General features: G+C 44.7%; 1 protein-coding gene across 1 annotated transcript; it reads right to left on the reverse strand.

The window, feature by feature from the left end:
- Nucleotides 1-12,768: 12,768 nt before the first annotated feature.
- LOC149353801 (uncharacterized) lies at nucleotides 12,769-14,928 on the reverse strand. Its single transcript, XM_089582831.1, has 3 exons — nucleotides 14,771-14,928; nucleotides 13,299-13,707; nucleotides 12,769-12,917 (listed from the first exon to the last, which is right to left on the reverse strand). Exons 1-2 carry the CDS (start codon nucleotides 14,780-14,782, stop codon nucleotides 13,327-13,329), a joined length of 393 nt encoding a protein of 130 aa, XP_089438957.1. The 5' UTR covers nucleotides 14,783-14,928; the 3' UTR covers nucleotides 12,769-12,917; nucleotides 13,299-13,326.

The following is a 14,928-nucleotide window of genomic DNA, read 5'->3' on the forward strand; positions in this document are numbered from 1 at the left end:
TTCCCCCTTTCCGTCGCGTAGCGGCAACGGTGCCCCCGTGCAACAACCTTCTCACTCGGCTGTACGCCAGGCGCGTGCCAAGGTGGGTATTGAGCAACGGGACACCCTTTCTTGAGGCTCCCTTTCTTGTACGCTCTCGTATAGGAAATGAATGCACGCGCGGAGACACGCACGTGCAGATGAACACGTGACCATCGTCGGCGCTCGGTGACGGAGGAGCGAAGGAAAGAGAAAGACGCGCTGCTACGTCGGACGAGTAGCGAGGGAAGGAGAGATGAAAGGAAAGACCTTGAGACAAACGAGAGAAACGGAACGAGTGCTCCCGGATTCTAGGTCGAAATGCGTCAATTCTGCGATGCGCCCTCGAGCTGGCGATGTGTCATCACTGACGTCCGTATGTCGGGTACAAAAATAATGGGCAGTGGTTAGATGCGGCATATCAGTAACGACGTCACTTATAGTTTGATATTCGAAGTGGCTTCTTTCGCACGAAGTTTTCTGTAGAAGAGACGAAATTAGGCAACTAGTGTTCTTTTCGGGGAAACCAGTCGAAGAGACGGCGGAATATGGTCGGGTACGAGTCAAGACCGCAGTGACAAATGCCCCTCAAAAAAGGCCTTTCAGACAATGGTATCGACTGATTTTCATAACGGCGCAGTAAATCTCCTTGATCATGGTAATGTGGCATCGCTGAAGGCTCACTAATGCAAGGTGATTACGTCGGATTAACCGGACTAACTTCGACGACGTGGCAATAGGTCCTCGGCAGCCACTGCTTCAGTGGAGCTCCTTTGCAGGCCATTTGCCACTGTGTTTATTTGTTTTATCCGACTATGCGAAACAAGCACACAGTACTGGATTGGACTTGTTCATACTCATCCAGTCGTTGCTACAGTCTCGTACTATGTACAACTTATGTGTTCCATCTTTCTCACTTATTTCCCCGGAAAAAAATTTTTATCAACTAGTTTTGTTGACTGGCCCAGCAAATTCGTTTCTATTTGTTAGAGTTTGTTAGCACTCCAAAGAAAGCGCTTGAAGGGGAGTTGCGTGTGAGCAAACAAAAACACTCATCCTATTTGGGTATCACTTTCACAGCTTAATCAAAGAAGCGCGTCTTTTCCAGCATTTCTTTAGATGCTTCTTTATGAAAAGTGGTACGATTTTAATTGACCACTGTTTTGCACCACTTACAAAAAACCAATAAGCTAAACACACCTGTCATCCTGCCCTCCTCCAAGCAAAATCAGCATACGGCAGGTAATAACAAAGACACCGCCTTTCCACACAAAATGTCTTTGGTCATTGACTCATCTATGTGGCAGTTTAATTAATTAGTGATAGTGAGGCCTGAAACCATCCTGGCCGTTTGAACTGCACGCCCCTTTCGTTGTTGAACAGGTATAGCGCACAGAGGAGATGAAACACTTAGTACACAACCGCTAGCAGACGCGCATAAAATTGTTTCGACGAATAAGAAAGGGCCTGTTTTACCATATAAACCGGCGAACTCATGAAAGGAATCTTTTCCGTGGAGAATAAAAGGCCTATTCATCGAAGGAAATCTATGCACTGCAGTGTACCCCATCCTCAATAAGAGGCCTCAAGACGATAGTAACTCGGAACTTTTGGATAAACCGACATCCCATCTCCGCTCTTTTAGGGCACCCCAGATTCATGGCCAAGTCAGGTAACGATGTCAACTAGCCCCACAGGTCGTGCTTCGAATGTCTACAGCAGAGGATCTGAGTAACGTCCTCGCTGCCTCTTATAGTGCAATAAAGGTTTAATATTTAACAGTAATTAATTATCAATAAAGTAATCAATTTATCATATCAGTATAAGTCAGCAAACTGATGCGCTTTTCAAGGTATTGAAAGCTGGTTATTTATATTCGAGCACATAAACGCTCCCGCGAGCAAAAGAGGGTCTCCCACGGCACCCAGTTTGGTAGAGGTTGACGAACAGGGCTTAGAGATATCTCGGATTTGATCATACTAGGAACAAATTTTGGGTTCATTCACTTTCTTCCAACTGAACTGGTCAGTCAAAGCATTCCTTACTTTCGAATTTCACCGAAGAAAACGCAACTTTCTTCTGCGTTTCTGACAGTTAAGTCTTTTCCACTTTTGTCCAGGATTCAACGCCTTACCGTGCGCAACTTACGAAATTGCGCAACCGAGACGGTGAGAAAAATAGTCATCAAGCTGGGCGACAGCCGAATAAAGAAAACCCTTAACATACCATGAAAATAGCTCCAAACACTCTAGCGGTCTAAATATAAGCAAAAAAAGGAACGCTGCAAGGCTACATGCCTGCTACCAAACTTTCTGACAAGAATACGCTATCATACCTCGGCTCCGTTTTTTCTGCGTTAAAGATTTTTTTTTTACGGGCCGAGCTTTTCTTGAAGAAAAGTTGCAAGTAAACGACGGCTCACGTACTGAGTGCTTCGCAGTACCTTTCTTCAAGACCGGTAGAGATGGCAGCACACCAGCTAAATCAGACTTGGACTTCGGCGTTCGAGCCAAATTTTCAAGGCAATGCCACAAATTGTTCGATGTTAATTTTACATAGGCTAATTTGCTTCTCATGTTATTTTGGAAACAGTCCAGTATTTTGGTGCATCCGCCGTTGCTTTGTACAGTATATCGGTGGGAAGAAAGCAGTTTGTGGGGCATTTCTTCAGGATAGGCGATTATGAAGGGCTGTATCATCTGAATCAGCACTGAATGTTTTTCTGGACCACCAAAAAGGATCCAGTTCAGTAGAGAAAGGTCACATTATCATCAGCAGCAGCAATAGCCTGAGTGTGCCCACTGCAAGGCACAGACATCACCCAAATCTCCGATTCAATTAACTCTGTACAGCGCCAGCCGCGGCCACCTTATCTCCGCAAACTTCTTAATCTAAATCCGCCAACTTCACTTCCTGCCACCCCTGTTGCAGTTGCCATCTCTTGGAATCTAGTGCGCTACTCTTACCTCCAGATCGTTGCATCATTATGCCTTAATAACCGGATCTACTCTCGTTATGCTGCACTATTGATTGCAGCTCAAATAAACTCTTGGTCCTAGGTGTCTTGCTGGAAGACACAGTATAAAACGGTTGATTGTTTTCACATAATCTTAAATGCCTTTTAACATTTTGGTAAGTGATACTTGCTGACCCAAGTCAGCGCGAAATATGACTAAACCTACTGTCGATGACTGTCGACAGTCACTGTGCCACCGCAGCGAGATAAACGCTGCGGTTGCACATTGCTTGCGGCGTTCGGCTCTTGAGCGCAAGTCCATGAGATCCAACCCCTACATCAGCGGGGGCCTCATTTCGATGAAGAAAAATGCGAAAACGGCCATGTGCTGTGCCATGTCAGAATTTGTAAGAGAGCCCTGGCTACCCAAAAACAGTTCTGAGCTGTCAGATACAGTGTCTGTAATAACAGACGTTAAGATTTCTGCTTTTAAAGCTTGTGGGCTTAGGTGCGGCATGGCAGTAGCTCGCCTTCGTTATGCGGGAAAACTACTGGTCCGAGATAATATAACGATTATATTACATTTCCGTTTCATCCTCCATCATTTGCTAATTTGCCACCATGCCCTTGTTATACCCAGTGTCACTCAGTCGCGATGGCGAATGATAAGAGCCGAATAGAATTGAGTGAAAAGAATTGTTTGACTCTACTGGCTCGGTCCCAGTATGGAACAGGCGGCTCAGAAACTCCTAAATTAAGGCGCAGTCATGGAATCCTTTCTGGTTCTTTTTTCGATGAAGCTGACAACAGCACATAAAAATGATAACCCTGTTCTAAACAGTTGCAAATATTCATGAGTTTACTGGATTTCACAACAAAAAGGCTCCAATGATACACTGAAAAATAGGAATGTTGAATTCACTATTTACAGTTAAACACTGGGTGTTATGTTCATGCAGAATGAGCCGCGGCGCAGAGCTGCTAGCAGTAAAGCGATCAAGAGGAGCATAATTCTTAACTAGCGTGAGCAGACAGTCCGTTTATGAAATATTAGATACCTCCACCGTACTCTACCTATGCATTGTCTCTGCACTTGCAGCCATAGGTGCGGCTGTCCTTCCAAAGAGCCATCTCTGATCGCTCGTCCCAAGGCAGACATCGTCCATTCCTTGTATCGCACGGTGCGCTGCAGATTGGAAATCGTGGAGATCGAAACTGTTAAACTCATAACGTAATGCGACGCTTGTCACTTTTCAAACAAAACTGGTAACAAGACGAAACTTGTATAATATATTGGTTTTCAGACGTAGCCTTTGGCTTTTACCGACAAATTGGTTAGGCTGGGATCGATTGATAGAATATACTGAGTGTCGAGCCACCATGCAAAAACACACAATGTCGTATTTTGAATTAAGCGAACATTAACAGTTAAATTTAAAAAAAAGAATCTTTTTAGATGACATAAACATCACTCAAAGACATTCTAAACGTACAAAATTACTTGAACTTTGGAGCGCACCTTCAAACTTATCTGGAGCTACGGCAGCAATGAATTCTTTATGTTGTCAGTCCTCTATGCAGGCCGAATTCCTCTTCTGTCCTCCACCTGGGCTTCTTCTGAGGGAGCTTCCAATGATATACTGCTGTACCGGACAACGCTCCGCATTTAATCGGAGACAATTAGCTGCGTCTGAGATAATGGAGAAATGAAATGTTCCGCACCTGCTAAACACAGCACGAGTTTTTGTTCTTGCCTATTGGCCTGTGGTTTGGGACATGGTTGCATACGCGAGGTGCACTCTTAATCTTGTGTGTCGATGCAGAGCTCGTACTCGAAAACGGGAAAAACCAAGGTGATCGCATGAGACATGCCTAGCTGGAAAAAGTTGCGAGCAAGCAGCTGCATAAAATATCTACCTTTCCACGCGCTCTGCACGAGTGTGGTTCCAGGGTTGGATTTCGCTGCACCAAAGTAACACCTCTCAGTGTCGTCTGCGCAGGCCTGCTCGCACGCATTGAAGTGAACGAAAAAGCAAGGTGAGCGAGTTGATGCGCGCTATTACGTGCGCCTACTCGACCTTGATATGCACTGCCCAAGGATGCAGAAGAAATTTTATTCAACAAATCAGGTTCGAGAGACGCGGAGTTATGCCTCGGCTCCTCGGAGATGTGCGCATGACGCTGGAATTGCGACAAACCCAGGTCTCATTACGCAAATCTGTACACGGTGGCAACGGCTGTCGGGTGTTAGTATGTTTTATGTTTCGTGCAACTGAAAATAAAATGCCTTGAATAAAAAAATGTTAAGTTTGTTGCCTTCTATAAATGGTACTCCTCCGCAACTATGCCAAAGTTCTTGAAACACGCTTCTAGGAACAAGAAGGTTTCAAAGAAAGTGTATGCAAGAAAAGTATAGCAAAGCATAGCTCACGCCAACAGTAGTAATTTCGTGCTTGCTCTGTAATTCCGGTTCGCATTCCCATTTTCTTTACAAGAAGCCAGCCTATGAACTAGGCGGGTGCAAAAAAAAATGGGCGCACATTTGTAGTCATGCGTATATAAAAGCTAATTTTGGAAGGAAAATTTTCGAAAGGAAATCCTTTCGAGAAAATCTTTGTGAGAAACGTATAGCAGAATAAGCGCGTTACCGGAGGCGGCTCCACGACGCCGCTGTTGCGCGTCTATTTCAACCACATAAAAATTTGAAGAATTTAAACATCATTTGTCACCACCATCAAGAGTCTTGTACAGCAAGGGCCCCAGGAGCTGTACCAGCAGGTCAGCTCTGGTGACAGGTGTATTCACCGGCACAGTTATTCAAAAATGGTTACGTTAATGCTCTGTTCGGATAATTTTTACCAACGTTGTTTATTTTCCTCTTGATCAGACCACGCAACTTAACAAGTGGTTCAAGCTATGCTTCTTTACCGGTTTAGCGGACTCCGGAACGTGGTTTTGGTCACTGAACACAAAAAAACTTCCCTGAGAACCTCCCGAGTAACCATACGAGGCTGTTCTTAGTAGATTTTAGCACAAAAATTGCTATGTATTCTGTGTCACAATAGTATACAATGCGCACACTGGAACTGGAAACTTATTTTAAGCGCCACGAGGTCTGTGTGATCAGCAGCGCAGTCTACAGGAAATGTCACCCAGTAGAGTCCACATAGAATTTAAATGAAGGCTTACGAGAAGACGCCAACGATATAAGAGGCGCTACACTGGGTAGACTTAATGAATGCTCCGACCTTCAGTTTTATGGACTTCACGTGGAAGAAGTTTGCTCTTGAGCACCGCGAAATAGGTTTAGTCGACTTGAAAAAAAAAAGCTTCGCAAAGGATGAACGTTTGGTTCAAATCCTTATTTTCTGACGCACAGGACGCACAGGCGTACGCTTTTTGAATGCGATAAGCGCCAATATGGCAGAGAACCGGTTGACGGAGTGCGCTCAGGAGCCCGTTAGAAATGGTAGCAATGCATGGTCGAAGTTCGCCTGCATTTTAGAAGTTGAAGCCGAACCTCTTCGTAGGGAGTTGGTGCGACATATTGCCCCGTGTTTATGTTTTCCAGGCTTTCTAAAGTGATATACGCTTAGCGCCTTCGTCGCGGATCATTGTCACTTGATGCGGTATGCTTAATGAAAGTGATTAAAAATGTGCAAACAAAAAAGAATCTTATTGCATTTGCTATTAAGCTAATTGGAATGTAAGGGTACCAGAAACAAAAGAAATAGTTAGCAGAAAATGTTTAGAATTGGCAAGCGGCAGCAGAAATCTTAGATCACTGCAGAAGACACTGCGTCCCAGCAACGGTAACGCAACCTCAATAGCTCTGTATACTGTCAGCAGTTTCGGGATATCATTCGTATATATTATGCATCTGAGGAGAACTTGGGTATATTTAGAGCCATACCGGAAGAAAATATAGCAAACAAAGAATGAAAGAAGCTCAAGTATACCGTGCATAATGTGGAATTGAATCATTTCATTGTTTTTATGGGGTTTAACGTGTCCAAGCGACTCAAGCTATGAGGGACGCCGTAGTGGAGTACTCCAGATAACTTCGACCACCTAGGGTTCTTAAACGCGCACCGACATCGCAGAGCACACGAGTCTCTAGCATTTCACCTCCATCGAAATGCGACCTCCGTTGCCGGTGGTCAAACCCGCGTCTTTCGGCTCAGCAGCCCAGCACCGCAACCACTGAGCCACCATGGCGGCTAAATGTCAACAAGTATCTTGCGCACAACCTGTGGCATATTTTAATTTTTCTTGCAGTTCTTCAGGCTTATTCATCCTTCTTGTCTGACATTTCTTCTAGAACTTGCTCTAAGAGTTCTAGAATTTGGTAAAGTCTTTGCACAGATGACCAAACATGTATAAACGGCCAGAAATTTAGAGAATCTGGGCATTAGAATAAACAATTGAAACGCTTTTGGTTTATGGTTTGGTTTATAGGGGTTTAACATCCCAAAGCGACTCAGGCTATGAAGGGTTCCGGAAATTTCGACCACCTGGGGTTCTTTGACTTGCACTGACATCGCACAGTACACGCACCTCTAGAATTTCGCCTCCATCGAAATTCGACCGCCGCGGCCGGGATCGAACCCGCCTCTTTTGGGTCAGCAGCCGAGCGCCATAACTACTGAACCACCGCGGCGGCCTGAAACGATTTTAATACTTTTTACTTTTATGTATCATGTATATGTATGTAATCTATTGCTTGCTCGGCTCGTGGAACCTCAAACTACCGCGTCTTCTTAAAGGTTTCTCTTCACTCCTCCGTGGCCGGGCGCCCATACCACGTTATGCTTGTTTTGTTAGTTCTGTCGCTTTCCTGAGGAGGACGTAGGCTAGCCTACGCCTCCTTCCCCTTAAGAAGCCTCTTCATGCGGCCTGCAAATCTCTTGCTAATGCGTATCTTTGTTCGTGTATGTTTGGCTCCGTGATGGCTGAAGCTATTGCCACCTCTTATGTGGTGTCTATATCCGCGATCGCGATTGATATGCTGGAGATTACTTGCCCCTGATTGTTCTCGAGAGCTACGATCACCGCTTTTCTGTATCTGTATGCTGATGCACCCACGAAGAGGACGTTTAATTTCTTTCCCAGGCTTTCTCTCTAGCGCTGACGCCCTCGCCTGTCTTCTCCCCGTGATGGGCAGGTTGCTCATGTTTTTCTGTCCGAGCAAGCGACGACGAGGGGAAAGCAACACTACTCCGGACAGCTACGGGGAGATCACCACATTTTGGAAGTTGGGACACCGTTAATACCCGCTTCCCCGCAAGACAATCTAACAGGCAACAACCTAGAGACGGCTGCAAACAGACTCATACCCAAGTAGCTACATGTACAGTAATATTTGGCCTACGCAATAAACCGCAAAATGCGTGTGTGCCGAAGAGACAGCCACCCTCTGCCTCTCCACATGTGGCTGTCGGACGTGTCCGCTAGAGCCTGAAATTACAAACACTTCAGTCAAGCAGTACAAAAGGCTGCTGTCAAGCTCCATCCCGCAAGATGAGCTAGCGCTGGTGGGCCGGCCCTAAGGGGCAGCAAGAACCAATGGGATCCTGGACCTAGGAACGCTACCCGCAGCTCAACACATCGACCCCCATCCCCCTTCGTATTTTGCGGAATTAAGTTTGTTTTATACAACTACTACTAATAATGAATTGCACCCCTCCCCCCCATCTTCCATGTATGTATTACCCTCCTTCGATGGCCGTTAAAGGCACTTGAAAATAAACGTTACTATTTATTTTCTAACCCATATTGAGCTTCAAAAATTACCACAGCACTTTATTTGTCGACCGAATTTGCATGGATAAACATTTAGTTTTGCAAATCGAAGTGACGCTATCGCCAAACCGGCGTTTCTTGCCCTTGACTTCGCCCAATATTTTGCCTTTCTATTCAGAGTTAAATTACCCTGCTATCGAGGGGCATTAATTTTATTCAGCGAGTTTAATAACTGCAGAGAAAAGAAGTTTCCATGAAGAACATATTGTTGGAAAAATGTGCTGTCTTTTTACGCTTCGCCATGAGCCTTCCAGCATGCAAATCGTTCTGAGCGTGTGCAAACTTCAGGCGTCTTTTCAGTCACAAAGTGCTTGTGAACAGCTTTGCGTCAGTGATCGTTCCGCAAAAGCGACGCGCCACGGCTTTCTTTTTTATTTGTTACTTATGCCTGCAGCTTACGTAACATTTATATTCACTGAACCTTTCCCGCTGAAATAAACACGCTCTAATGTGTGCCGCACACGCCGTTTTTGACTAAGCCATGGTTATTTTCGGAACCAGCCTTTTACTGACGCGAACCTTCTTTCATGCACATTTTTCTTGCTATGCTAAATCTGGCTACCTGTCGTTACAGCAAACCTTGCAGCAGGCAGCGATGTGCGACAGGCCTGGACGCACACAGCTGACTCGCGACTACTCGGGCTTATTGCTCAAGATGGTCATATGTGCGACCATGTAGGCGTAAACTGCTTGTAAGACAAACAAATTGACTCTTTTCTCGCACAGTTATGTGCTGCCCAAGATGCATGCATTCGTATTTGAGAGAATACGATGTAATACCAGCCAACACCGTTACTGTGCGCTATCTTACCACCCACTTTACCTCAAAGCATTTACCAATGATGATATGTGATGGAAAGTTTGCTTGGGCGGCTTTCTTACGCCGCCCAAACAATTCCGGAAGTAACATGTGTACAAACACCCTAGATATAATTTTCTCTTAAGCCTTGTTAGCAAAGAAACAATTCTTAGTCATTTGACCTTTGCAACAATCTCCAATGAGCAAACGCCAGTCGCATTCCATTCTTAAGTAACATCACTTTCTCCTTGCCTTTGTTGTACGAAATAGTAGTTAAATACAAATCATGCAACATTTTCTCAGTCCTATAGTTATTGGCTGCGCAAAATTGAAAAAGAAAGCTATGTTCAATTTTGAACTTTTGTTCAGACAAGCTGAGTGATCAGAGCCAAAGAGCGCCACTTGAAGCAGGCATCTTCTAGTTAGTTCGAGCGTCCGGCCTTAAATGAAAGAAATGCAGCCTGAGAAAATAAAGTAAACGAGAGCATTATCATTTCAACGCATCAAAGGTGTTCGGAACTAAAAAAACCTGCAATTTTAAGAACTTATTGTTTTCGTCTAAATTTAATTCACATAGCGAGCAATTAAACGAGTACGCTGGGCGTATCTAAAAACAATAGTAATAGACATATTTGCGAAAACAAAAAGCAATCTCTCTGGGCTGATTAATACGTAAAATCAGCACATCTGTATCAATTTGTGTAGAAGGTGCGAAATTGTGAGGGCACTGAGGGTGCTATTTTAAGACAAATCATCGAAAACCCTAAAAAATGGTATAAATGTTTTTCTGGTGGATATCGTACGACTTTAATCATGCTTGAAAGCTAGCCCAGGAATGCGGCTACAGAGTCTGTTGCCTTCCTTTTACATGGGGAGAATACATGTCTCGGGTATCGCATAGCACCTTTGGTAGTATCAGAACCTTCGGATTTCTGCTTTAATCATGACCTACCATACTTAGTAATAACTGCCAAAGACAGTTGCGCTTATTTTACTCACAAAGTCTAGGTTTTACAGGCGTTAAATTATGCATTTAGAAACTTCCCTGCAGTCCTGCAAAGAAATGTATGGCCTTTAGGATTTAGCGTCCAAAAGCGACTTATAATTTTATTAACAAATAATTAACCACTAACATGTGGGAAGCCGTATTGGAGGGCTCCAGATAATTTCGGCCGCCTGGGGCTCTTTAACGTGCACTGACATCGCACAGTGCACGGGTCTCTAGCATTTCACCTCCGTCGAATTGTGACCGCCGCGGCCAGAATCGAGCCCGCGTTTTCCGGGTCAGCAGCCGAGCACCACCACTGAGCCACTGCGGCGGTCGTGTGTGTAAAGCAAGGTTTATAATCATTGTCCTCTGGCTTGGTTTGGAGGAATCTTGCACCTGTTTACTTTTTTAACCATCTTTTCTGAACAAGCACCAGCAGTCATCGTACGATACATCTAGGGCCACATCCGCTTTTGTAATCATGCCCGTTCTCCACATAGAAATTATATTCAGGTTTATTTACCAAAAGGCACCTGCACCAATTATGTTGCGATAGCTTTGGCGCTTATTCTGTGCTCAACTCGCATGCTTGCTTTCGGTCTCAATATGTGTATGCTGCGTAATCAAAACTCAATTTCCATGTTTCGCACTTAGATTGTAGGTTACGCACCTACTGAATGCAAGACGAATGTAAAATGGCTGTATTACATGATAAAACAACTTTTTGGGCCTGTCAGTTTTTGTATTTCGTTGTTAAGATGCGAAAGACGGGGCACGGAAGGTAAGTGCAGCTCTTACTTTAAACTGAGATCTTAACTGGCTGAGCTGCCGGTACGAAGAAATACCTACTGTGGTCTAGAAATGGCGAACCGATGCCTGCATGTCATGCGTAGGCAACAAAAAAAAAAATGCCACCATGCACCTGTCACGCGTAAACAATCACAGTCAAGGTAACATTTTTCCTTTTGCGACGGCGCAATAGAAAATGCGCTGATGCATTCGTCCTGAAGATTTGCTATCATATGTGTTATATTATTTGCTTTGCCAGTGAATCACGGTTTCTGCCTATAACGATGCAACCCCTTATGTCCACAGGCGTTGCTGTCATTGTCATATCTGAAGACCCCGCAGTGCTTTGTAATGTGACTTGCTATGTTTCTTGCTGAGTTCTGTGTATATAAAACACGTGTGACACTTTATTATGCTCCCTTGATCTTTCATCTACACATCAGCCTGTTTGCCTGAAGTCTGAACACCGACCTGTCTGGCCCATGTCTCAAGACTTGCCTCTTTGTACGATGTCTGAATGAAAGATCAAATGAGCATGATAACAGCTTGACACAATGTCCTCATCTCAGGTCACGCAGCAAAGTAATGCAGGGACCGCAAAGAGGTCAAATATACCAACGTCGGCGAGCCATTACATAAGGAGTATACCGAGACAAGCAAATACCACGACTCGTTGGAAAGGAAAACAAAAAATGCACATATGACAGCAAGGCTTCAGAAAGCATGTATCAACGTACCCACTGTAGCGCTGTCGCAAGAGGAAAAGTGCTACCTTAACTCTGAATGTTGACACTTGCCTGTTGTATGTCGACATTTTTTGTTTCTTACGCTGGACATTTACGCATCGGTTCGCCAGGTGTGAACGCCAATGGGTATTTATACGGGCAGGCCGGTCAGCCAATAAAGATTTAAAATGCGAGTCAGCGCCGTGTTGTGTCGTTCCTTTTGTTTAATAAGGGGATTATTGTTATTATCCTATTATCCAGCTGTGCTTTTATCCCGACAGTAGGATACAAAAAATCATTGCTAATCAAAAGGATTGCTAAGAGGCAACCTTTTCTATCATTTGTCACACTCTTAATCCTCCGATGTACAGGATGGCAAACATATTGTGGTCTGAGCTGAAAGGAACTATCATGAGTACTGTTTTTTTCTGAGATGAACTGTGCGAAGCCTGCTCGTTATTGGCTGGTCTTTATTGCAGTGTCTATCTTTTCTCGTTGCATAGTGTCATCTACTTTTGATTGCGGTAATTTAATAGCTTACGGCTCTTGTATATTTTGTAATAAAATTACCCGTACCTTTCACAAATTTTCCGCGTTGGACATTGCTGCAGTCAAGTTTTGCGCCTTCATTAGGTAAAGAGAGCTTTTCTGTCTAATTTGGAATTGCAAATAAAACACGAAAGTGCAGATGTAGTGATTTAATAAATATGTTTATTCACGGCAGTTTCTTGGTCTTCGACGGTGAGAACAAATTTCTGACTTAGATCGCAGATCAGTGTACGTTGTGTTTCTTCAGGGTGAGAGAAAGGGTGACGGCGTCTAGGTCGGTGCCACGCTTTTCTGAAATTAGAAAGAGAAGGTAGTTGTATTCAAGGCACCAGTGACAAATGAACACTACTCCATTTTCTCGCACAATGAAAGCCTAATTTCGGACGCTTTAATTACTGATTTGGCAGTTCTTTCGTGGATGCAACGTGTTCACCGAACTTTGCGCAATAACTCACAATCCCATGTTTTGGGCGCTAATGCTTACAAAACGGTTGCCTGGGAAACCAATTCAAAAGCTTGAATCGGAATGAACATGTTTCTGACGCAGCCGCGAACCAATAGCAGCTACACGGGACTAAGCGGGCCGCACCAACTGTGAAGCTGCAGATCAGCTTGGTCCCCAGCTTTTGTTAAGGATGAATTGTCGGAAGGATGAAGGGCCAAGCAGCTAACCTTTGGAGAACGAAGGACGCTCTTCTGTTCAGCCCAAGTATCCAGAGCCGGACGCAAAGCGGTTTCCACCGGCGCCGAAGGCGTTGTTGTGGAAGCGGCCGCCGCTGCTGCCCTGTCCGAATTGGCGGTTGTGGCCGGAGCTCCCGCTGAGGCCGAAGGACTCGCGGTCACCGTAGGAGGCGGCATTGCCGTAGTCGCGACGGTTGGTGCCGCCCACGTTGTAGCCGAAGCCACCCTGTCCGTAACGGTTGCCTTGGCTGCCGACGCCAAAGCTACCACCCTGGTTGAAGCCACTGCCGTAGCCGCCGCCGCCAAAGCCGATGCGGCCCTCGACCTCCTCCTTCTTGCCTTCCTCAGCGGGAGCGGCAACAGCCAGGCCCAGAAGAGCCAGCGTGGCGGCGAAGGCAAACTGCACATGCGTGGGAATGCGTGCTTAGAGTTGAGTGTTGTCAAAATAATGGACGATATCTCTTTATGCACTGATGTGCTCGCGCCTTCTACACTTGCGCGCCTTGTATCCTCTGAGCCCTATCGCATAGTGGGTTTTCGCTCCTATTTAAGTTTTGGCTGTACCAAAGTCAAGACGTAAAAGCACACTATTGCCCGGCGCAGTAAATGTTTGCCTTATTGTTTCGCATTTTATGAAATGGTCAGCGCTATGCCAGGCAGTCGCACTTTTTTCCTTGCTTTCAGTCAGCCCTAAGTTGTAACATGCTATCGGCAAGCCATTTCTCGAATGAAACCTATTCTTGTTGTGTAAGACTTATTGCCATTCATTCAATTGGCGTTAATTTATTTCTTTCAAAACTGTCATTCCCGTGTACCGGTAAGGAACTTTTAGCACATAAGTTTATATAAAATGTCTCTTTCTCATCATCGTCAAGAAAAAATGGCATTATGCAAGCCAGAAATAACGCAGGCGCAAATGCGAGACGAAATGTCGTTTTTTGGGCTTTCAGTCCTGGTAGAATGAAACTCAAAGGAGAGAGTAACCACATCTCCTTACCTCGATTCATCACGATATTACGTTGAAACACATTTATCACCACGAAGTGAAAGATGCAATAATAGCAGCAATTTGAAGAGCAGACTTTTCTGTCTCTGCTAGAGGATTTAACCGGCCAACGTGCGACCTCCTTGCAATCTTTGTCTGAAGAAAAGGCATTGCACCGATACAAACATCAAGATCATTTGAGGTTTGTATCGGTGCAGGAATCGATGACTCTTGCGGAACTTACTGATTTCATACTAAATAGTCGTCCTCTGAACAACAAAAAATACTCAGCAAATAAAAAAAATCTACTGCCCCGTTTTGTTCCTTTGTATGTCATTCAAAAAGCGAGGAATAATGCTTGATACAGGTAATAAATCTATGACAATATACAGTAAACTACGAGAACACAATGTACCAGAAACCCATAAGGAATTAACGTAACGAAACGAAAGGACGTAACTAAATCGAGGTGACTTACAATGGTCTTCATGATTTTCGGCTAGAGTTGAATCTGCGGCAAATGAGCTAGCTCCTTTCGACCACAGGTCTCGTGCTGGATGACTTTCTTCCTCCCACCTGTTGCTCTTTTTATAACACTGGACAGCTGAAGACAGGATGTGTACGCGAGGGTGGAAG

Source organism: Amblyomma mixtum, chromosome 3, assembly GCF_055824585.1.
Source record: "Amblyomma mixtum isolate Tamu chromosome 3, ASM5582458v1, whole genome shotgun sequence".
NCBI classification, from domain to species: Eukaryota; Metazoa; Arthropoda; class Arachnida; order Ixodida; family Ixodidae; genus Amblyomma; species Amblyomma mixtum.